The following is a 22,779-nucleotide window of genomic DNA, read 5'->3' as shown; positions in this document are numbered from 1 at the left end:
TTGCAACCTGCGCGTGCGCAGACACGCCGCTGCGGGTTGTGCTGTTTTCATGTTGCGAACGGGCCTCCGGAACGGATCCTGTTCGCAACCAGAGGTACCACTGTACTGGCAACCCTTGTATGACATCAGTGGCATGGTGGAGGAAAAGGACACATTGCCTGCAGACCCTCCAAGTGCCCCTATTTCCCAGGAACAGCCCCGCATTTACAGGATCCCGGTTTCTGATTTGATCCCAGAATGTCCCGCTTTTCCTTAGGACGTCCCGATTTTCATTGGAGAAATGTTGGGGGGCATGGAAGGGATGTCCCTATTTTAATCGGTCATGGAACTATGTGACTCCCGAACCAGAGATAAGTAACTATACGACTCTTAGAAGACATCTGAAGGCAGCTCTGTATAGGGAAGTTTTTTTAAAAAAATGTTTAATGTTTTCTTATGTTTTTATATGTGTTGGAAGCCGCCCAGAGTGGCTGGGACAACCCAGTCAAATGGGTGAGGTATAATAATAATAATAATAATAATAATAATAATAATAATAATATAATAATTGAATAGGACCTCCTGATTTTCATCAGAGAAATGTTGGAGGGGTAAGGGCCTTTGCCATGTAAAGGGTGAGTAAATTGGGGGAGGGGAGGACATTTTGCAAAAGAAAAAAAAAGGGGTGGGGAGAAGAGCTGTGCTCAGAAAACCTAGGCTGCCCTTTTTTGTTTCTTAGCCAAAATACTGCTTTTTTCATGACTGTGTGGTTCCAGCTACTGCTTTTGGTTGTCCTGCAGCCCGGCTGTGAATAAGAGCCGGAAGCCACTTAGCTTTGGAAATATGCTGTGTGTCATTTCAAGGCTGGAATTTGAACTCAGCTCTGTATAACGGCAAAACACGTTGTCCTTCCCTTCTCATTCTTCCCTCTCCCGTTTTAATGCAAAAATAAGGAATGTTTGGTTTGGAAACCGTTCATTTATGCTCTCCTGGCACTTCCTTGATTAATGTCTCAACATTGTTCTTGGTTCGAATGGCCACCTCTGTACACAACAATTCACTGGCACATCAAGTTCTTGCGATGTGCCCAGTTGCAAAACTGACTTTATTGTTTCCGATGTACACCCACCCCACCTAAACCTCAAATTTGCATGCATATAATAAACGGATAGGTCAAACGATAGACCTCCTTCATGTGGCACGTCTGGGAAATTTCAAGGCTGGAACTACAAGGGCAAATTCTGAGATCTTTTAGAGAGAATTACTAATTTGGTGGCTGATGAGTCACACACATTAATTAAAGTTCAAGGTCGACCCAAAGCCCAGTAAATCCTGCATAGATGCTTCTCTTCTATCATTTGGAAGTAATGAGATTTGACTAATAGTTGGCATTTTGAGGTGATTTGGTTAGAAAGCCGAGGGGAAGGGGTGGGGAAGGCAACTTTCAGATTTACACAGCTCCAGAAATCACATTTTGCTGCCTTCCATGGAAACAGGTCACAGAAACCCACAGGACCGCAATACTTCAGGACCGCCTCTTTCCGTATGAACCTAGCCGGTTCCTGAGATCATCTTCCGAGGCCCTCCTTTATGTGCCTCCTCCTCAAGAGGTCTGGAGGGTGGCAACACGAGAACAGGGCCTTCTCTGTAGTGGCTCCCCGTCTGTGGAATGCTCTCCCCCAGGGAGGTTCACTTGGCACCTTCATTAAACACCTTTAGGTGCCAGGCAAAAATGTTCCTTTTTAACCAGCCCTTTGGTTGACCTGATCAACATCCCAAACCTTTTAAAAAATGTGACTATTTTATACAAAAAATTACCTTTGGATGAAGGGTGGGCAAGGTAAAGGACCCCCAGACGGTTAAGTGCAGTAAAATTCAACTATGGGGTGTGGTGCCCATTTCTGCTTTCAGGCCAAGGGAGCCAGCGTTTGTCCGCAGACAGCTTTTTCCGGATCATGTGGCCAGCAGGACTAAACCATTTCTGGTGCAACGGGACACCATGATAGAAGCCAAAGCGCATAGAAACGCTGTTTGTCTTCCCGCCGCAGCGGTACCTATTTATCTACTTGCACTTTGATGTACTTTCGAACTGCTAGGTTGGCAGGAGCAGGGACAGAGCAACAGAAGCTCATCCCATTGCACGGATTCGAACTGCCGACCTTACGATCGGCAAGCCCAAGAGGCTCAGTGGTTGAGACCACAGCGAGGTAGGTAATAAATTGTACTACTACTACTACTACTACTACTACTACTACTACTACTACTAAATGCAGCAAAGACTTGTTCCTATTTTGGGGTGGGATTCAATTGCATACCAGCAAATTCACCTTGTGCAATTCCAGCTGATTTGGTGCTTGGAGGCCACAAACCCACCTTTCCAATGCCCAGATTATTCTGTGATAAGGTGGGAAAAGGCACTGGAAAGCGGTCGGACATCAACTGACTGAAACAACATTGTCTAACCTCTTTGCAAACAAATCAGAATGAATGCTTAGTAAAGCGTTCTGGCTGGAAAAATATCCCCACACATCACCTTCTAAAGAGACCTGTCGAATAAGACCATTAAGTCATCTAAAATTACTGAGTCCCATAGTGCCTTTTCTTGCCCTCTCCCAGCAGTTTGCTGCAGCAGTAGACACTGCTTTCCTAAGCATTTGAGGTTGGCATCTTTGTTTTGGCAAAATACAGGACAGGACGGAGAGCGTCTTTTTTCCACCTCATGGTGCAATGACTTTCAAAACAATCCAATGCAATCCATTGCAGCCTAATAGGATGGCTCCTCTGGAATTTGTCACACACACAAATTTGTACACTTGTCTAATTCTTGCTGCCCAGAGCTAAAATATATGAATTTTCACACATCCTTTCACATATATGCGGTACTATACAGCAATATATGCAGACCAGGTGGAGAGGAGGATAAATTAATAGGGGGGCATATTCTGATGAGGGGATGAACTATGTTCTACAAGTTAAATTTTAGAAAGAGAGAAAAAATATTAGGTGGGGAGGAGTAGGGCAAGCCTTGTGGGGAGCAACTCCTCCCCACTCTCCTGTCTCAAACATTATGCAGATAACTATATCCAAAATTGGGGTTTCTGGGCTACACTGACACAAAACTGCTTGTTCTAGAGCGTCAGAACCTGTTGCTTTCGGAGGGAAGTTTTGAGGAAGGAAATGGACAGTCAGTCTTGAAGTACCTATAGGTTAATGAGAAAAGCTTCATGGGAAAAGAAAATAGGAACATATAACTCTACAGGCAGGGTTTTGTTTATGGTAGAAGTCCTGCAAAGGACAGAACAAAAGCCGGTGAACTTTCCCATGCTATTTTGCAAAAGCAGTGCTATGTTGTAAGGAGCCCATGAGAAGAGCAGAAGTGAATTTCATTCCTTATGTTTATTCAGTAGGTGGTTTCTTTCCATCGTTCATCAAAACGTGTTGTTTTAAACGCGAAGGGATTTCAGTGGGCAAACCGAGCGGCCGAGAAAGATGCCTGTGAGGATATTAGACACCAACTTTACCTCAGCAAAAAAAGGGGAAAAAAGACTCTCACTGCAATAACTGAAAGCTCTCCCCAAAAGGAAGGAAGAGATATTAGTGGGAATTTCCCCTAGATAACAGATTCAGGCCTATACAAATCCTGTTGTGTCTTATCTAGATATATTGTAATATGAAGGAAAGAAAACCCAGAATGCAACAGATTTACCAGGTTGAGCAGGAAATTGGCTAATATATGTATGTTTTCGCTTCTTAATACTGCTCTCACTTTGCTCAAGTTAACCAAATGGTACACGTGAATTCACTTTACAAAAAAATAAAACCTACTGAGTGTCCAATATGGTCTGGAAGGCAAATTCTGTGTAAATAATCTGCCAGTGGATGAGGGGGAAAATCACATGTCAGAGTAGAGGGGGACCATTTCCCTTTTCACCTCCAGGTGTCTCCATTAAACGAGTCACCAAATATGAGAGCCTGCTCCAACAATTTAAACCCTATCTTTTTAATACCACAGAGAAAAGGCCAACTAAACCAATAACATCAAATAAACCCTGGTTTGATTACACCTGCTTTGAGGCAAAGAAAGCCCTGCAAAATGCTTACAAAGCTGCCCTGACAGCCGAAAATTCTGTCAGACATCGAGCCTATCTTGCTGTCCGTACCCTAAAAAAAGAGTATAAAGACCTAATACTCCACCAAAAGAAAGCCTATACCAGAAAATGTTGGCTAGAATTAATTAGTGCGGCAAAAGCAAAAGATCAGACACTATTCTGGAAACTGGTAGCTTCTGGCATCCATAAAGCTATTTCCCCCTTAACCTCACAAATTCCCCCTAGCCTGTGGGTCTCATTCTTCCAATCTTTGTGCGAGGACGCTGAACCTCCACTACAGAATAATAATATAGAACAACTGGCTAAATGGCCGCCTGTTTCAGTAACTGAAGTGAAATCATATATAAACCAACTGAAAATGGCCAAAGCCCCAGGCTCAGATGGCATTACGCCAGAAATGATAAAAGCACAGGCAGATTGGTGGGCACCTTTCTTAGCCACCCTCTTCACCTATATAGATGACACTGCCGCATCCCAAGGGAATGGGGAACAGCCATAATAGTTCCAATCTATAAAAAGGGCAACAGAAGTGATGCAGCGAATTATAGGCCGATTAGCCTATTAAGTGTGATCAGTAAACTACGCAAAGCACCTCCTTAATAAGTTTGCAGAATGGCTAGAGAATGAAGATATCTTGGCAATAGAACAAGCGGGCTTCAGACCTGGAAGGTCCACAACAGATCACTGCCTAACGCTACAGCATCTCATTGACAAATACAAACCAGGAGGGCACGCCTCACTATACGCTCTTAATTCAGTTACAGATAGGTAGCCATGTTGGTCTGCCATAGTAAAAAATAAAATAAAAAAAGGTGCAGCCGCCTAGGACACCTAACGGACCCAATTAAAACCTTCAAAGGAGTCAGGCAAGGGTGCCTATTGGCCCCTCTACTATTTAATTTCTACCTAAATAACTTAGTATCTGCACTCAATGACTCAAAACTCCATCCGCCGAAGCTTGCAAATAGGCATATTTCGGTCCTGCTATATGCCGATGATGCGGTAATTCTATCTAGAACCCGCATAGGACTCAAAAGAGCACTAAGAAAGCTCGCAGCATACTGTGAATCTGAATGTCTCAAAATCAACTATCAAAAGACCAAGATACTCGCTTTTGGGGAAAAACCAAAGCTTAGAAGCTGGGAACTCCAAGGCCATAAATTAGAACAAGTCACAAACTACAAGTATCTAGGAATGGTGGTACAGGCCTCAGGAACCAACAAACTACACATAAACTCCATCGGGAGTTCAGTGGAAAAAAACGCAAATTGTATTCTTAAATTCTTCAGAGCGCAAGGGGGCTTCTTCGTTCCCACAGCTCTAAAATTATACAAGGCCAAAACTTTGGCACAACTCCTGTATGGTTCCTTTTGGGTACGCCTTCCTCTGCTTTCTCCCCCCTTGAGAGAGTTCAATCTAGACTTCTTAGAGCTCTCCTCCAAGTCCCCAGATGTGTCTCAAACGCATGGGTGAGATTGGAAACGGGGATGATGAGAGTGGAGGCTAGCATTTGTTTAACATCAATCTACAAATGGCTGACATCGAATCTGCTCCCCCGAGGGATAGCCCCACTGATCCTCTGCGACCAATTCCAGTCAGGCTGGCAGACTGCAGTTCTGAACACCCTCCAGAAACTGGGTTTTGCCCCTCAAGCCCTTCTAAGTCTGGGCTTGGGCCAGGCAAAAGCCACGGTCAGGCAAAGAATATTAGATACCGAGAGACAACAGGACTGCGCAAAGTACCCCGACTACAGAATTGGAGAAATCGAGAGATACATATCCGCACCGGCAGCATATCTCTTCTTTCTCGTATCTAGAAATGCAAGAAGGGCCTTTGCACTCGCCAGAAGCGTGGCTCTTTCCTCGCCGGTCCTGGATGGAGCCTTTAGAGAAGTCCCCTATGCCCAGAGACTTTGCACCTGTCCATTGGGAGATAGGAAGCCCAGAACACTTGTTCTTTAAATGTCCCTTTTATGAAGAGGCACGTAGTAAGGTCATTGATCCCCTACTGGTAAGGCTCGCTGACCTCCCGCAAAAGCAAACATTTGACCTTTTGCTGTTAGGCAAAGATCAGAAGAAGACCTGGATGGTCGCCAGATTCTGTGTACAAATCTGTAGACGCAGACCATCGCCCAACTCAAAATAGTCCGGCATGAAAATCCCCAAACTTGGTTCCATGGGTGACTCTTGAGTCAACTCCCTGGGATAGTTTATTGTTGCACATTGTTCCTAAATTTATTGTTGCACATTGTTTTAATTGTCTGTTTTAACCATATCTGCACATCAGTTTCTAATGCCTGTGTCCTCTATTTCAGAGGCTTCTACTCTGCAGCCTCTTATACTTGTTTTAACTGTGAGTCTTTTAGTTTTTACGCCCTTACAGTTGTTTTAACTGCATGTTTTTATTTGTTTTTAGTTTTTATCTGTTTTAATTATCAGTTTTTATCCATCCATTATCCGTGTTTAATCTTGTATTTTATTCAGAGGTTTTATCCTATGCTTGTTTCTTTGTCCTTATTTGCTCCAACATTTATCAGTTAAAAAAATCCTAACTGCTATTTTATTTATATATTTGTTTGTTTTTTATCCTGGTCTGTGACCGTAATAAAGTTCATTCATTCACATGTCAGAGAGGGCATTATAGGTTGTACAGTCGTACCTTGGAAGTCAAATGGAATCCCCCCCCCCCGAAAATGCAGATAGTGGGTTTCTTTCATATATCAACAGGAATGGATTTCCACATAACAGGGGCAGCCACGCTAAAAACCCTGCTCTAAATTAACGTGGATCAGACATCTGATATCTTTGATATTCAAAGGATAAATTCTCCTGGAGAATGAAGTATTTTTTGACTGGAGAATTGCATTGAAAGATTCAGGTAAGGGAGAAAGATAGCTGTGTTTCAGTTAATGTATTAGTTTGGGAACTGAAAATTAGGTAGGTTCACATTAAAAGGTAAAATAAACACATTTCTCCTTTACACATGCATAAATTTAGAAACAATTTTATGTTCACAGTATAGCCAAAAACCCATTTTCTTGAATTCTGAGGCATGAGAACTTGTATCCTATGGCATGTGATCCCTATGAAATAATATTCTCTTGAAAATAATGCTGGATAATTCACCCTTGAGTTTTTTAAATTATTTATTGCTACATATCTGATTTTATACCTACAATTCACCCCTCTCCCCTTATTAAAAATTCTTAAAATAAGATGGATAGAATTATTTTCTTAACTTAGTAAGGTCAAAATGATGTAAATTACATTGTTTCCAATAAACCATTGGCAGAGAATAGAGGACTAAATCCAGTGAAGTTAATTTTAAAGAAACAAATTCCTGGTTGTTGTTAACTAGCCAGAATGAAAAATGCACATAGATATTGCTGTTGTGTACTGGGGGAGTGTGTAGAACTATAAATAATTCTTCTCATTGGTCCACGGACATGTGAAGGACGTGCCTAAGATCAGGTCCTGCTGCTCTGTAAAGCTTCGATGAGGGTTTTGTTATATTCTGCAATCTGCTTTGTCACATTCTTCATTATAGGCCGGTAATCACTTTCCTGACTTTTCGTTGCTATAACTGATGATAAAAAGATAAGGAAAATTCTCCAACGAGCATCAGAGGGTAGAATTCAATGTCACGCTAAAATAAACATTTGGTCTGCACAAGCATATCTGTTTGCCAGACAGAATGACCCCCCCCCCCCGCTATTCTGGGGGTCCTTGCAACCCCCAAAGCAAAATAAAAATAAAAATAAATAGGGGGGGGCAGATAGGGGGAAAACCCCATTGTGCAAGTGGAAGCCCTTGTGCATGATTTCAGTTTGCTAGATGGATTGTGTCCTAAGTTATAGATACTAAAATCTCCATGTACAGTGGTGCCCCGCAAGACGAATGCCTCGCAAGACGAAAAACTCGCTAGACAAAAGGGTTTTTCGGTTTTGCGTTGCTTCGCTAGACGAATTTCCCTATGGGCTTGCTTTGCAAGACGAAAACGTCTTGCGCTTTTTTCTTAAAGCCGCTTGAAGAGGCGCAGTTGCGACGGACCGCGTTTCGCAAGACAAAAAACATCGCAAGACGAAAAGACTCGCGGAACGAATTATTTTCGTCTTGCGATGCACCAATGTACAACAGTTCCTACCTGGAAAAACAGCTGTTTTACTATGCATTTGCACCATTCACATTGAGATTTTGCAGGATGATACAGATGATCATGAGTGAGAAAAGCAGTTTGGTCATCTGTGTGGGCTCTGAGCGTACAAAAGGAAGGCAATTCCACACACACCCCCGCCATGATATCTCAGCAAACCAAACTGCTTTAAGGTTGTCAAATGCCTCAGATAAACTATAACGGAAGAGATACTGGGTGAGAGCTAACATTAGTCATACACAGAGTAAACCCATTTAAATCAGTCGACTTAAACAACTTAAACAACTCTGTAAGCCTAGAATTACAAGACCTGAAGAAGAGGCTAATGAGTATAAAGACTGAGATTTCTACCCAAAATATAAGGACAGTAGAGCCTAGAGCACAATATTTAAAGACGTCCAATAGCTCTTTATCCCATAGAAAGACAGCAGTGCAACTCCCTGTTCCCTTTTCAAACGACACCAAATTAGATGAGGAATTTGGCACCTCCGACATTTCTATGGCAACAACACCTAAAGAATTCTATGTTGCTGACAATCTGGAGATATCCAGCACCAACTCTACATCTGGACCTTTGCCTAATGTTCCAAAAACTTATCAGAATGATCAGCCTTCTCTACTGTACTCCTGGCGAGACAGGATGGACAGATCTTCCGAATTCGAATCTGGCTCTTTGTTGGCCAGTGATCCACATTTTATAACACATACCTCATTAATACTTCCACAGCCACAGATAGAACCAACAATCCTCCAATTAACCCAGGAGGGAGAGGGGGATTGACAGTTAATGAAACACCATGGGACTGTCCCCCCCGCTTGGGGTGCGGTTGGTTGGGTTTTATCTTCTAGGGATACTTACCCTATCAGACCTCCACCTCTTTCCCATACCATTTTGACCCAGGAGTCCTGGCCCAAGGATGACTTGTTATTGAGGGGATGTTACCCATCTATTGGGGAGGCTAGTATGGGATCTAGGATTTCCACAATTGAAGGGCTAGGGAGGAATGGCGGTAGGGCTAGATATCTCTATCGGCGAAGGGTTTCGAGATGCAGTGATCCTCGAACCCCTTCCAATCTACGCCCCATCCCAAGGGATGAGGGTAGGGAGAACAAGGATTACACACCTCCGTCATTGGTGCTGTGCAATGCCAGGTCCATAGGCAACAAAACTGCCACCATGCGTGACTTTTTTGTCTCGCAGGGGATTGACCTGGCTTGCGTGACGGAGACCTGGGTACGGGAAGGCGAAGTAGTCTCCCTACATGAGATAACACCCCCAGGTTTCTCTGTCCTCCATCAATCGCGGACTGTAGGTCGGGGGGGAGGAGTAGCGTTGTTATTCCGGGAGGATTGCTCTTTCAGAGCTCTGCCATCACCAGCGATCTCCGGCATTGAATGTGTTGGTCTCGTGTGGAGCACCAAGGAGAGCTTGGCTGTCTGTCTGGTGTACCGACCACCCAGCACATCTGCAGCCACCCTGTCAGATCTGCTGGAGGTGGTGGCGGGCTGGGCCTTGGAGTTCCCAAACCTACTGGTTTTGGGAGACTTCAACGTCCATGCCGATGCCGCTCCCTCCTCACAGGCTCTAGACCTAGTGACTTCCATGGCAACACTAGGGCTCTCCCAGTTTGTTTTGGGCCCCACTCATCAAGCAGGCCACACGCTGGATCTGATCTTTGGGGCTGGCATAGATGTGATCATGCTCCCCGCTGTGAAAGTGCCATGGTCTGATCACTACGCTTTAAAAGCCAAGATTGACTTCCCGCTCCTCCCCGGCTCGGGTGGCGAACCTATTTGGGCTCGTCCGCGAAAACTGATGGATCCTGATAGATTCCGACAAGCCTTGCGGAACCCTGCTCCTCCTGGCGACTCATTAGATGACCTTGTTGAGGACTGGAATAACCGGCTCTTGGCAGCCATTGATGAGATCGCGCCTAAGCGCCCTCTGCGACCCCGTCGAAACCGGGCCCCTTGGTTTACTGAGGAGCTCCGGAAAATGAAGCGGGATCTCAGATGGCTAGAGCGAGTATGGCGACGGACTCGTGACGGAGCCTCAAGAACATCTTATAGGACGCTTATGAAAGCCTATGAGATGGCTATGAAAGCTGCTAAGAAATCTTACTTTGCAGCTTCCATTGCATCCGCTAGCTCTCGCCCGGCACAACTTTTTAGAATAATTAGGTCAATAACGTCCTTAGGAGGACAACCAAATTTAAGCACAAATTCGACCCACAGCTGTGAGGCATTCGCGAGCTTTTTTGCGGAGAAAGTCCTGTTGCTCCGCCGTGACCTCCCTGCCAATTTAGATACAGTGACTGAACTGGAGGCCCCTCGACTGACTTCAGGTCCAGTGTTGGACCATTTCGATCGGATACTCCCTACTGATGTGGATAGATTCCTCCAAGTTGGTAGGCCCACCACCTGCCTCCTTGATCCGTGCCCGTCTTGGCTGATTAGGGAGTGTCCAGATGTTGCGCGGACCCCCCTGGTTGAAATTATCAATTTGTCCCTTGACACGGGGACATTCCCAGGGGAACTGAAGGAAGCAGTGGTGCGTCCACTCCTAAAGAAAACTTCATTAGATCCCTTAGACCTATCCAATTACCGCCCAGTTTCAAATCTTCCATACCTGGGTAAGGTAATTGAGAGAGCGGTTGCTGAACAGCTTGGTAGGTTTCTGGAGGAAACATCGGCATTAGATCCATTTCAGTCCGGTTTCCGTCCTGGTTTTGGGACGGAGACGGCTCTGGTTGCCCTAACAGATGATATCCGTAGACAACTGGATCGAGGCGGGTCAGGACTGCTGATCCTTTTAGATTTGTCAGCAGCTTTTGACATGGTCGATCATGATCTTCTGGACCATCGCCTTGCAGACGTGGGGATACAGGGCATAGCCCGTAACTGGTTGTGCTCTTTTATCTCTGGTCGGGGACAGAGGGTGGCACTAGGGAGGGAAATGTCGTCACGCCACTCCTTGGTGTGTGGAGTGCCGCAGGGCGCAATTCTCTCCCCAATGCTTTTTAACATCTTTATGCGCCCCCTTGCTCAGATTATCCGGAGCTTTGGGCTGGGCTGTCATCAATATGCTGATGACACTCAGCTCTATCTACTGATGGATGGCCACACCAACTCGGCCCCTTACACACTGACCAGATGCTTGGAAGCTGTGGCTGGATGGTTTCGTGGGAGCCGATTGAAACTAAATCCTTCAAAGACAGAGGTCCTATGGCTAGGTCGGGATAGCATGGGGATGAGGGACCAACTCCCTTCTCTTGCGGGGGCCCAATTAGTGCCATTACCTTCCGTTAAGAGTTTGGGTGTAATCCTTGACGCCTCCCTTTCCATGGAGGCGCAAGTCACAGCAACAGCCAAGGCGACATTTTTCCACCTTCGCCGCATCAAGCAGTTGGTCCCTTACCTTTCCCGCCCCGACCTGGCCACAGTGATCCATGCGACAGTCATCTCCAGGCTTGACTACTGTAACTCGCTCTACGCGGGGCTGCCCTTGAAGCTGTCCCAGAAACTCCAGCGGGTACAGAATGCTGCAGCGAGGCTCCTCACAGGGTCTCTGCCATGGGAGCATATTCATCCAGTGCTTTTCAAGCTGCACTGGCTCCCGGTGGAGTACAGGGTCAGATTTAAGGTGCTGCTTTTGACCTTTAAAGCCCTTCACGGCCTAGGACCCTCGTACCTACGGGACCGCCTCGCCTGGTATGCCCCACGGAGAGCCTCAAGGTCCATAAATAACAACACCCTAGTGGTCCCAGGCCCTAAGGAAGTTAGATTGGCTTCAACCAGAGCCAGGGCCTTTTCAGCACTGGCCCCAACTTGGTGGAACGCTCTGTCTCATGAGACCAGGGCCCTGCAGGATCTGATCTCTTTCCGCAGGGCCTGTAAGACAGAGTTGTTCCGCCTGGCCTTTGGATTGGAGCCAATTTGATTCCCTCCGCCCCCTTTTTCTTTTTTCTTTTCCTTCTCCTGCAATGAGGCTCCATTTTAATATTTTAATGTTCCATTATTTTAATGTTGTATTTTATTTTTGTTTTTAAGTTGTAATCACTCATCTTGTTTTTATTATTGCTTGTAAGCCGCTCTGAGCCCGGCCTTGGCTGGGGAGGGCGGGGTATAAATAAAAAATTATTATTATTATTATTATTATTATTATTATTATTATTATTATTATTAATGGGTCTACTCAGATTATGACTAAGGTTGGATATCATCCATAATTTCCTGGCAAAGGTCTCTTTATAGCCATTGTCTCCTGTTGAACAAATAAAACAGTCCCTTTCTTTGGATATAATTATCTTTATATGTAAACGTCAAGACATATGATGGTCATCTGTAACATGTGGAATAAGTCGTTGTACCTCAGGCTTTCAGAATAGAATGCTGAGAATGGGCATGATTCAGAAAATGTTAAGCAAGCCCAACTGATTTAAGAGACTTAAGCACCTGCTTATGTTCTTATTTACCATGATTATTTTCAGCATCTTCTCTCTCTCTTTTTTAAAAAGGATACATTCTTTCATGACAAAATTATTTTGTTCATGGTGTTGCCATTTCCTTTCCAAATTCGTAAGCTGCAATTACAAAATGGAAAAAGAAATGATAGCAAAAAAGAGCCACTTGTGTAGCAACCAACCCCCCTTAATTTACTTAATTTATTGATTATTAAATGTATATTCTGCCCTTCCACCCAAAGCATTCTACCAAGTAAATAAGATCAAGCACAATTCAGATAACATGCACAAACCTATACATAGCTATTTAGAAGTCCTACTAGGTTCACTGGGGCTTACTCTCTAGTAAGTATGTCTGTGTCAGTAGCCTTACTAAATCAGTTAAGTCTCACCGATTTTCATATGCTTAATCAGAGCTGTAGAGAAATTACAAGAACTGATAAGGATTCCAGCAAACCACATGCAGTTTGTAATTACACTGCATTGAAAAGATGGTTTGCAATCCATACAAGCCATGAGAATATTGTCTTTTATTAGAGTGTGGAGACTATGATTTATGCATGACACTGAACTCTCATTATCTGTGTTTCTTTTTGGTTAACAACTGTTTTCAGACTATGTAAAACTTATCATGCAACGTATCTTGAAACTATATTGGGCCCTGAACTGCACAGAAGAAACTTCCTCATTTCCATAGCTGAATTTCCTGTCTGATGCCAAAAGCTATGATAAGAGCAGGACTGCGTTGAGAAGATTGTAAGACTGCAGGCTAAATGTTGGGACTCCGACAACACTTTAAGCATCAACAGGAAGGTAATATGGCTATTATATTGATGGCTGCTTCCTAACAATGCAATTTGTAGAGCATTGATTTGTTTGGCTGGTGCTACTGTTCAAAGTTTGTGCCATCAAGACATGCAAGCTATTTGCAATGAATATTTCAGAATAGCTGTGTGGAAGCTAACATTTAGTATGTGAGTGTAGTGCTATTTGGTACACCTTCCAAACCAGCAATTGCCCATCACAATTTCTGCTCAGAAAAAGAGCTCAATGCACTTTATTGAGCCTCTGATGACTAGTAGATTTTGGGATACAACAGGTGACAAAGAAAAGCTTCAATACATTTTACAGGGTGACTTGTGTGCCACCCTCAGCATAAATACAGCTGAGCCTTTCAAATTAACAAATTGTATCGTGAAATCCCATTTGGTTTCCACCATTGCCTCTACTTTCCTGTCGTCAGTCTCTGAGTGTGGTTGTTTATGTAGCCAAAGTAGTTAACACTCATGTAGAAAAGGGAGTTATCAGCAGGATCAGAGGAAACCCAAGGTTTGCAAAAGTAACTCTGGGAGGAAAAGCTGGTTGGAGGTGTTGGTGTTAGGGAAGAATGGGATGAAGTGGATGGAATCCTAAACAGGGAACATTTCACAGTGCAAAAAAGTTGTTGCAGGTCCCACTTATTATATATATTGCATCACTGACACTGAACTGTTCAACCATGAATGTGCAAAAAGAAAACACAACTATTTGGGAGCTGAATATTCTTAATTCTGCCAAATTCTGCCCTCAGTTTCCCTCCCCCAGCAAACCTGTCATTTTTCACAACAATAAAATCTCAGAGACATTAACAGAATGGCAGGAGTGAAAGAGTACAAACATCAGAGAATTATAGAAATATTAGACTTGCCTGAGATTTGGTATGGTTGGTACATATTCACATTCACACCTTTTTCTTCAGTATGAACTAGTTTCTCCAAAATCATCTCAATTACTCTAATATCATTTTATGTATCTACTGTAATATTAATATTATTGCTCTTTGGTTCATAACTGGAAGAGTTCTGTGTTTCTTTTTTCAAATTTAGTCCTGCCGCAAGCAGCATTTCTTGGAAAGAGATCTTATGTCTTTCCACATTTTAAAGATTTTGAAGTTATTTAAAGAGGCTGTAAAAAAGCAATTTATGTAGGCATAGACATATTATACAAAAGTTTCAAAACTCCAAAAAGGTGGAGAAAAGGCAACACCAAAAGGCAAGAGGCATTTTCAACTGTACCTGTGAATGTGTCTCGTTCTCCTGCAGCTGCAACTTCAAGCTTTCATATTCTCTATTCAGATGCTCCATTGTTTTCTTGAAAGCATTCCTACGCTTCGTTAGTGTTTCTTTCTCTTCTTGTAGTTTCTTAAGAGTAAGGAAATAATAAAAAATGGAACATTAAAAAGCACTCATCTTAAAAGTGCTCTAGCTTATTTCTAAAATTCAGAGGGGGGGAAGCATTTAAGCTTGAATCTAACCATCTGGCACTCATTCCCAGGAAAGCATATAATCGTGTATATGACAGACGGCATGGAAAAAGTATGTGGTCGGTTCACGTGTGAAAGATGCATGGACTGATTTGTTTGACTGTGTTATGTTGACTGTAGTGACTGGTTTGCAAGTTGGCTAATCTTTCTGAAATGGAAAAATAGAAGATATGTCTGAGAACACAAGGGCTTTCTATTTCTTTACGAATGAAAACCCACGGCTCGTACATCACTGATAACAAACCATGTGGCCACCCAAAGTTCTTAGTTTACAACTCTTACCATTCCTGACTATTTGCCAAGCTGGCTGAGGCTAATGGAAGTTGGTACCTAACATCGACCAGAGAGCCACAGTTTCTCCATCCCTCTTTAATACGCTTTCTTTTTTTGAACTGTGAAACACTTCCTCTTTCTGTGCATAATATTGTACTCTGGCTACTTTCTTATACCTTTCCCTTGAAAGCTTTTGTTCAAGACAATAGAAAGCATGCAGATAGCAAAGCACTTTCTGCAGATAATGAACAACTAAAATAAATGCTAAGCCCAAGAACATATGTAGAGCCCTGCTGTATCAGCCCAAAGGCCTATCTAGTCCAGCATTCTTCTTCTCACAGTAGCCAACCTCAAGCCAACAGGAAGCTCACAAGCAAGACATTAGCACCATAGTACTCTTCTGCTTGTTTTCCCCAGCAACTGATACTCAGAGACAAAGATGCCTGCAAATGTGACATTAAGGCTGGCAAGCGATTCCCCGCCATATGGGAATCGCTTGCAGATGATTGCTGTGCCTGGAGACTGGCAGGTTGTGTAGCCACAGAAAGATCAGAGGAGGAATGACTGCTGGGAGGAATGCAGAGAGAATAAATGCCCTGGTGCATCTGTAGCAGCAAAACAACTGGATGCCCTCATCTGCCCCCAAACACGTTTCTCCCATATTGGCCTCTACTGTAACAGTAGTAAAAAGGTAAAGGGACCCCTGACCATTAGGTCCAGTCATGGCCAACTCTGGGATTGCGGCGCTCATCTCACTTTATTGACCGAGGGAGCCGGCGTACAGCTTCCAGGTCATGTGGCCAGCATGACTAAGCCGCTTCTGGCGAACCAGAGCAGCGCATGGAAACGCCATTTACCTTCCCGCTGGAGCGGTACCTATTTATCTACTTGCACTTTGACGTGCTTTTGAACTGCTAGATTGGCAGGAGCAGGGACCGAGCAAGGGGAGCTCACCCCGTCACGGGGATTCGAACCGCCAACCTTCTGATCGGCAAGCCCTAGGCTCTGTGGTTTAACCCACAGCGCCACCCATGTCCCCTTAACAGCAGTACAACGCTCCAAATGGTTTGACCTTACCCCTGAAGGTGCTCTCTTCCACTATCGCCCGAGGCAGAAGGATGCCAAATTAACTCAACTCAAGTGCCTCTGAATCTTTGTAGTTGCACAGGAAATGTTACGTGTGACTTATCTCAAGGTCTGTCCCATGGAAGATGGAGCAAGCTTGTTTTCTCCTGCTCTGGAGGGCAGGACTCGAACCCATGGCCTCAAGTTACAAGGAAGGAGATTCCGACTAAACATCAGGAAGAACTTTCTGATAGCAAGAGCCGCTTGGCAGTGGAATGGTCTCCCTTGGGAGGCTGTGGACTCTCCTTCCTTGGAGGTTTTTAAGCAGAGGGTAGGGGGTCATCTGTTATGGATGCTTTAGCTGAGATTCCTGCATTGCAGAGGGTTGAGCTAGATGACCTTTGGGGTTCCTTCCAACTCTAAGATTCTATGATGTATTTATAATTTATGTTCAGTTTTAGATCTAAAACAGTGGTGCCATTTATTTTCTCTAAAAAAAGCAAAAAGCAAAGCAAAGCATTTTTTTACTCAGTTTTGATGAGAAATGAGAAGCCACACAGAAGCTACTGGTCCACACGACACTCTTCCATGCAGATGTGGCAGGTATGCAGCTACCATAACTACCTGACTGGGGGATGGATCATATGAGTAGCCAGAAGCTGTTAACACCTTTGGGAAGCAGCTCCACCATGCCTCAGTGTACGAGTATGTAAAGGACACCAAGACAGAACATTTAACAAGCTGCAGCTGGAATATTTCAATAACTTGGTCTCAAGCAAATATTATTAATATGTTTTGACTGTTAACTACCTTTTTCTTTTCTTCTCCTGCTGTTTTCAGACCTGGCAGATTGTTGTAAAGTTCCAGGTCTTTGGTCATTTGCTCTATTTTTTCTTTGAGAGAAGTCAGTTCATCAACCATCTTGCCTTCCAGCAGGCCCATTTTCTGGAGGTCCATCCGCAGACGTTGGCTGTCTGAAACAGAAAGAGCCAAGAAGCATTACTGACATACAATGGAGATTATTTTCTAGCACAGAGAGAAGTGAATCGTACATTTACTTATTCAAGGAGACAACTGACTCCTGCCTGCCTTGTTCACCTTGGCCTTAGTCCAGGAAAGCTCTTAAGTACATCCTTAAGTTTTACATACAAATATCCATTATGTGATGAAGTAGTGGTATCACTAAGACTAGTGTTGACATATTTGCAACAAAAACTGGCAAAGAGGAATTAGCATTGTTGTTCTTAGCTTACATTTGTCCATAAAACTATGCAAAAAGATCCTGCTGCCCTTTTTAGTTTTAAACTATGAAAAGTGTTGTAACCTGTTCCTAAGGATCGTTTTGACTGGTATAATATACAGGACCCTCAACGGTTCTGTTGATAATTTGGGGTGGGGGCGAGCACATCAATAGTATCTTAAGCTGAAGCATGTGCTAAAATAAACATGGTCAATCTCAACATGCATATTTTTGTTTTATTGTCTAGTAACAGACTGAGGTCATGCTGACCCTCTCTGCCTTTGAGTCTATTTGATATCTGCAATTTGGATGGCATATTTATTACCCTTACGTCCAGCTCTTAGATGGGAGTTCCCAGTGGTTTTCCCACTCATGTGATAGATCACACTTGCCCAGCCCTGAAAACTCTTGACTGATCAAATGCTTCCAGAACATTAACTGGGTCCTTATATGTGTGGCCTCTTATTTCCTCCACGCTGAAGGCTGCGTTTGCAAAGGGTCCTAGAGGCATAGTCTGGTGTGTCTAGGCCTGAAAAACTGTGTACATGTCACACTGCAATGAGCTCTATGTGGGGCTACCTTTGAAGGTGACCTGGAAACTGCAATTAATCCAGAATGCAGCAGCTAGACTGGTGACTGGGACTGGCCGCCAGGACTACATAACACTGGTCCTGAGAGATCTGCATTGGCTCCCAGTACATTTCCGAGCACAATTCAAAGTGTTGGTGCTGACCTTTAAAGCCCTAAACGGCCTCGGCCCAGTATACCTGAAGGAGCGTTTCCACCTCCATCGTTCAGCCCGGACACTGAGATCCAGCGCCGAGGGCCTTCTGGGGGTTCCCTCATTGCGAGAAGTGAGGTTACAGGGAACCAGACAGAGGGCCTTCTGAGTAGTGGCACCTGCCCTGTGGAACGCCCTCCCTTCAGATGTGAAGGAAATAACCAGCTATCTTCTCTTTAAAAGACATCTGAAGGCAGCCCTGTTTAGGGAAGTTTTTAATATTTAATGCTGTATTGTTTTTAACACTTGATTGGGAGCCGCCCAGAGTGGCCGGGGAAACTCAGCCAGATGGGCGGGGTATAAATAATAAATAAATAAATAGTAATAATAATAATTAGGTTTTACGTATATTCCTTTATGCAACTATGGTGCCTAATGTGCAGTTATCAGGTGAGCATGCTGTAAAACAGAGGTGCATGGCAGCATGATTCTAACCTCTCCACCATGTGTTGGATTGAAAAATTGCATAGAGAAGTAGTGACAAGCAGTTCTTCTGCTTGAGTAATTTTTGTATAAGAGCTTAATCCAGATTTAAGCAAAAAATAAAATAAAAATAAAAAATGGCCCAAGGAATTTCTTTAGGGGCATTTGGTGCCTTATATTAGGCATTGTGATTTTTGTTACCAGCCCTAAGCATTCAGGAAAAGCTGAACAAACAAAAATCACGGTCCCCTTTTATTTGAACTGCTTGTTGCCGGCAATAGTGGCTATCGTGCTAAGTTGCTATTACAACTGCACTTAGTATCTCCCTGGGGTGCCATCAGTTGCTCTTTAGGAAGTTGACTTCTTAGGTACAGTGGTACCTCGCAAGACGAATGCCTTGCAAGACAAAAAACGCGCAAGACGAAAAAGGCGCAAGACGAAAGTTTTCCGTTTTTTGAGTCGTTCCGCAAGATGAATTTCCCTATGGGCTTGCTTCACAAGACAAAACGTCTTGCAAGTACTTGCGAGTTTGTTTCCTTTTTCTTAAAGCCGCTAAGCCGTTAATAGCCGCTAAGCCGTTAATAGCCGCTAAGCCGTTAATAGCCGCTAATAGCCATGCTTCGCAAGACAAAAAAACCGCAAGACGAAGAGACTCGCGGAACGGATTAATTTCGTCTTGCGAGGCACCACTGTATAGCCCAGATATATTTGTGATGAACTAAAATCTGAGAGTGGCAGGGAATGATGAAAATGTATTACAGGCTTTTTTATTTTTAAGAAATGTTGTTTTTAAAATAGGCCCAGAAGTGGGTACAGTGGTACCTTGGGTTACAGATGCTTCAGTTTACAGATGCTTACAGACTCCGCTAACCCAGAAATAGTACCTCGGGTTAAGAACTTTGCTTCAGGATGAGAACAGAAATTGCATGGCGGAGGTGCAGCAGCAGCGGGAGGCCCCACTAGCTAAAGTGGTACCTCAGGTTAAGAACAGTTTCAGGTTAAGAACAGACCTCCGGAATGAATGTTGTTCTTAACCCGAGGTACCACTATAATAAGATTTTAGAAACTACGGGTACATGATTGGAATAGGGTTGTTTATTATTTTCACTGGCTGTTTTTTTTTAATTCTATTGTTTTCCCTACAAGGTATTTGAGTTGTTTGATACATGCTACCTCTTCAAAGGAGTGCTCTAGTGAATACAGTTTACCCCCAAATAGATTTGCTAGTATCTGATTCCCTAACTGCTTTGAACAGATTTATTGGAGTGTGATGAAGGCAGATGCAATATGCAAGAAACAAAGTGCAGTTTTAGGGTGGGAAACGTGTGAATTTTTCTTATGAGCGAAGCTCAAGAAATCATATTGATCCAGGAACTGTTAAGGGCAAATGGCTGTATACCCAGTGCTGTTATTTGCAGCTGTGCACTGACACACAGGAATCCGGACAGAGAACACATGTACAACCTCATCACTGGACGGTCACTACCGATAATCGATAATCTTATACACCTCTATCATATCCCCTCTTACTTTTCCTTTTCCTAAACTGAGAAGTCCCAAATGACTGAGGGAGAGGCAGTATATATGTATCAAAGAATATCTTTATGGGGATTGTCACGGGCCAGGAGTCAGCTTTGTCTGTTGAACAGCAGCCTGAAGGGGGAGAAGGTGAAAAGACTCCACACACACCTGTTCAGCCTTCAAGGTCACAGAGCTGAAGGCACGGATGAGAACCAGCTCGTTCCAGGATTCTTAAACAGAGCTCTCAGCAGCAGTACACCTTAAGGAGCATATCCACCCTCATTGTTCTGTCTGGACGCTGAGGTCCAGCTCTGAGGGCCTTCTGGCAGTTCCCTCATTGCGAGAAGTGAGGTTACAGGGAACCAGGCTGACGGACTTCTTGGCAGTGGCGCCCACCCTGTGGAACGCCCTCCCATCAGATGTCAAAGAAATAGACAACTACCGTATTTTTTGCACCATAACACTCACTTTTTTCCTCCTAAAAAGTAAGGGGAAATGTCTGTGCATGTTATGGAGGGAATGCCTACGGGTGGCATGCCTACGGATTTTCCTCCTCTAAAAACTGTGTGCGTGTTATGGTCGGGTGCGTGTTATAGAGCGAAAAATACGGTATCTGACGTTTAGAAGACATCTGAAGGCAGCCCTGTTAAGGGAAGTTTTTAATGAAGTTTTAATGTATTTTTAAACTTTTGTTGGAAGCTGCCCAGAGTGGCTGGGGAAACCCAGCCAGATGGGTGGGTTATGTATGTATGTATGTATGTATGCATAAATAAATTGTTGTTGTTGTTGTTGTTGTTGTTGTTGTCAGATGCTGGAAATAATGCCTGTGGTTCCCGGCCCTCTACCTTACTGCTGCCAGTGATCTTGTCCCTTGGCTCTGTGATCATCTGGATTTCCTAACATCTGGACTGTCTGACTTTGTATGTGGATTCTGATCTCAGGTAAGTGTTCCTCAGAGACTCATAGCCTCTGCTACAACAGGGATGGCCCATAGTTCAGTGGCAAGCGCCTATGCTTTACACGAACAAGGTTTCTGGTTCAACTCTGGTGCTTCCACTTCTAAGGGTCTTAGGAAGGGTCTAACATACCTTCTGCCTGAGACCTTGGACAGTATTGGGTGGGCAGACTGAGAGTATATGACAGTTTCATATGTCTTTGTGCATGCATTTAAAACATGACCTGCTTTCTACAGAAGGAGGAGCTGTAGAAGGGATGGGTTGTGGCTCAGTGGCAAAGCACATACATTGAATGCAGGTGTTGGGTTCAGTCCCTTGCATTCTAGGCAAGGCTCAAAAAAATTCCTTCCTGAACCCCTGATGAGATACTGCAGACAGTACAGAGCTAGATGGAACAATGACCTTACTAGCTGTAGGTTGGCTTCCCCTGAAAAATAATCTGGAGAAAGTAAAGGATTTTCTTCAATCCAACTGCCATCCTACAGTGAAGAAAAAAAAAAGGAAAGGGGAAAAGGAAAGAAAAAAATAACAACCCTTCTCTCTGGGAAGAGACAGGAAGAGGATGCAGTCCAGTTCCTTCTGATATGCCACTAAGTCAGACTTCAGCAAGCAAATGTGTACACAGTAGCAATTTCTGAGACAAAACTGCTTTGTGCTTTGACCCAGGGAAATGTTACTGGGAAATGCTGCCATCAGCAAATGTGTTTACTCACAGGAGTTTCCTTTGGGGAGGGAAGGAGAAGGCTCTGTGCAATGATCTTTATACAAAGAGTGAGGTTGTGGCCCCAAGGTGCATTTCTACAGCACTACATGGGTCCACAAGGCTCTTTTGCACGGAGCACAGAATCAAATCGGAATTCAGGATCCCAACTTCCTTTATGTTAAAGAAGAATAAAGCAAATTGCCAGGCCTCATGGGCAGAGAAACATATAAACAATAGTTTAGCAAGAATTATCTTTCAACTTTTTTTGTTGTCGTCAAAATTGTCCATTCGTGATTTAGAGCTTTGGGGAATAATTTCTATGCACGGAGGCACCAAATCTTGTTTTCTATGCACATAAGCAGGGGACTGGAATGCATCTAAAGGGATATATTTGACATAGTGCTAAGTAGATAGTTCTATCAGCATGAACAAATCAGTTTGAATAGTATCTGGACTCTTGGGTGTGTCAAATGAAGTTTGTCTCCTGTAGTAGCTGTATGTGTTTATATCTGGGTATTTTAATATAAATCGTACACTAATATGAGCATATGCATATGACACAGATCATGTATCTCATAAAATTCTTTTTTAAAAAAAGACAAAAATGACTAAATTTGCTGATCATCACTCAAAGTATTACAAGATTTTTACTGGCTTTAAACAGAATTTAGAAACGAAGTACCATTGCTGGTTTTAGCCTAGGGCCATGTTTTCTATAAAAGTGTCTTCTCCAAAGTAGAATTGGAAGAATTGTAGCTGTGATAGAACACACATCCTGCATGCTAAATGTCCCAAAGTTCAATCCCAAGCAT

General features: G+C 43.6%; 1 protein-coding gene and 1 long non-coding RNA gene across 8 annotated transcripts in view; one reads left to right on the top strand and one right to left on the bottom strand.

Moving 5' to 3' along the window:
• The first annotated feature begins 6,088 nt into the window (after window positions 1–6,088).
• On the top strand, window positions 6,089–22,554 carry LOC308577121. Of its 2 annotated transcripts, none has more exons than XR_014003459.1 (2): window positions 6,089–6,965; window positions 21,117–22,554. It is a non-coding gene; the product is annotated as an uncharacterized lncRNA (long non-coding RNA). The 2 variants fall into 2 exon arrangements; XR_014003460.1 differs by lacking the exon at window positions 6,089–6,965 and adding an exon at window positions 17,324–17,469.
• IFT74 (intraflagellar transport 74) overlaps window positions 7,076–22,779 on the bottom strand; it is a 247,745-nt gene continuing 232,041 nt past the window's right edge. For all 6 annotated transcript variants that reach the window (XM_081176545.1, XM_081176542.1, XM_081176541.1 and 3 more), the window contains exons 17-20: window positions 17,154–17,317; window positions 14,758–14,883; window positions 12,763–12,823; window positions 7,076–7,670 (exon numbers count right to left, since the gene is read on the bottom strand). In XM_081176545.1, coding sequence (XP_081032671.1) covers window positions 7,555–7,670; window positions 12,763–12,823; window positions 14,758–14,883; window positions 17,154–17,317 — 467 coding nt within the window. In that variant the 3' untranslated portion in view covers window positions 7,076–7,554. The remainder of the gene's footprint in view (window positions 7,671–12,762; window positions 12,824–14,757; window positions 14,884–17,153; window positions 17,318–22,779) is intronic.

Source organism: Podarcis bocagei (genome assembly GCF_964188305.1).
Source record: "Podarcis bocagei genome assembly, chromosome: 17".
NCBI lineage: Eukaryota > Metazoa > Chordata > Lepidosauria > Squamata > Lacertidae > Podarcis > Podarcis bocagei.
The sequence above is the reverse complement of the archived record's forward strand: the minus strand, read 5'-3'. Positions and strand labels throughout refer to the sequence as shown.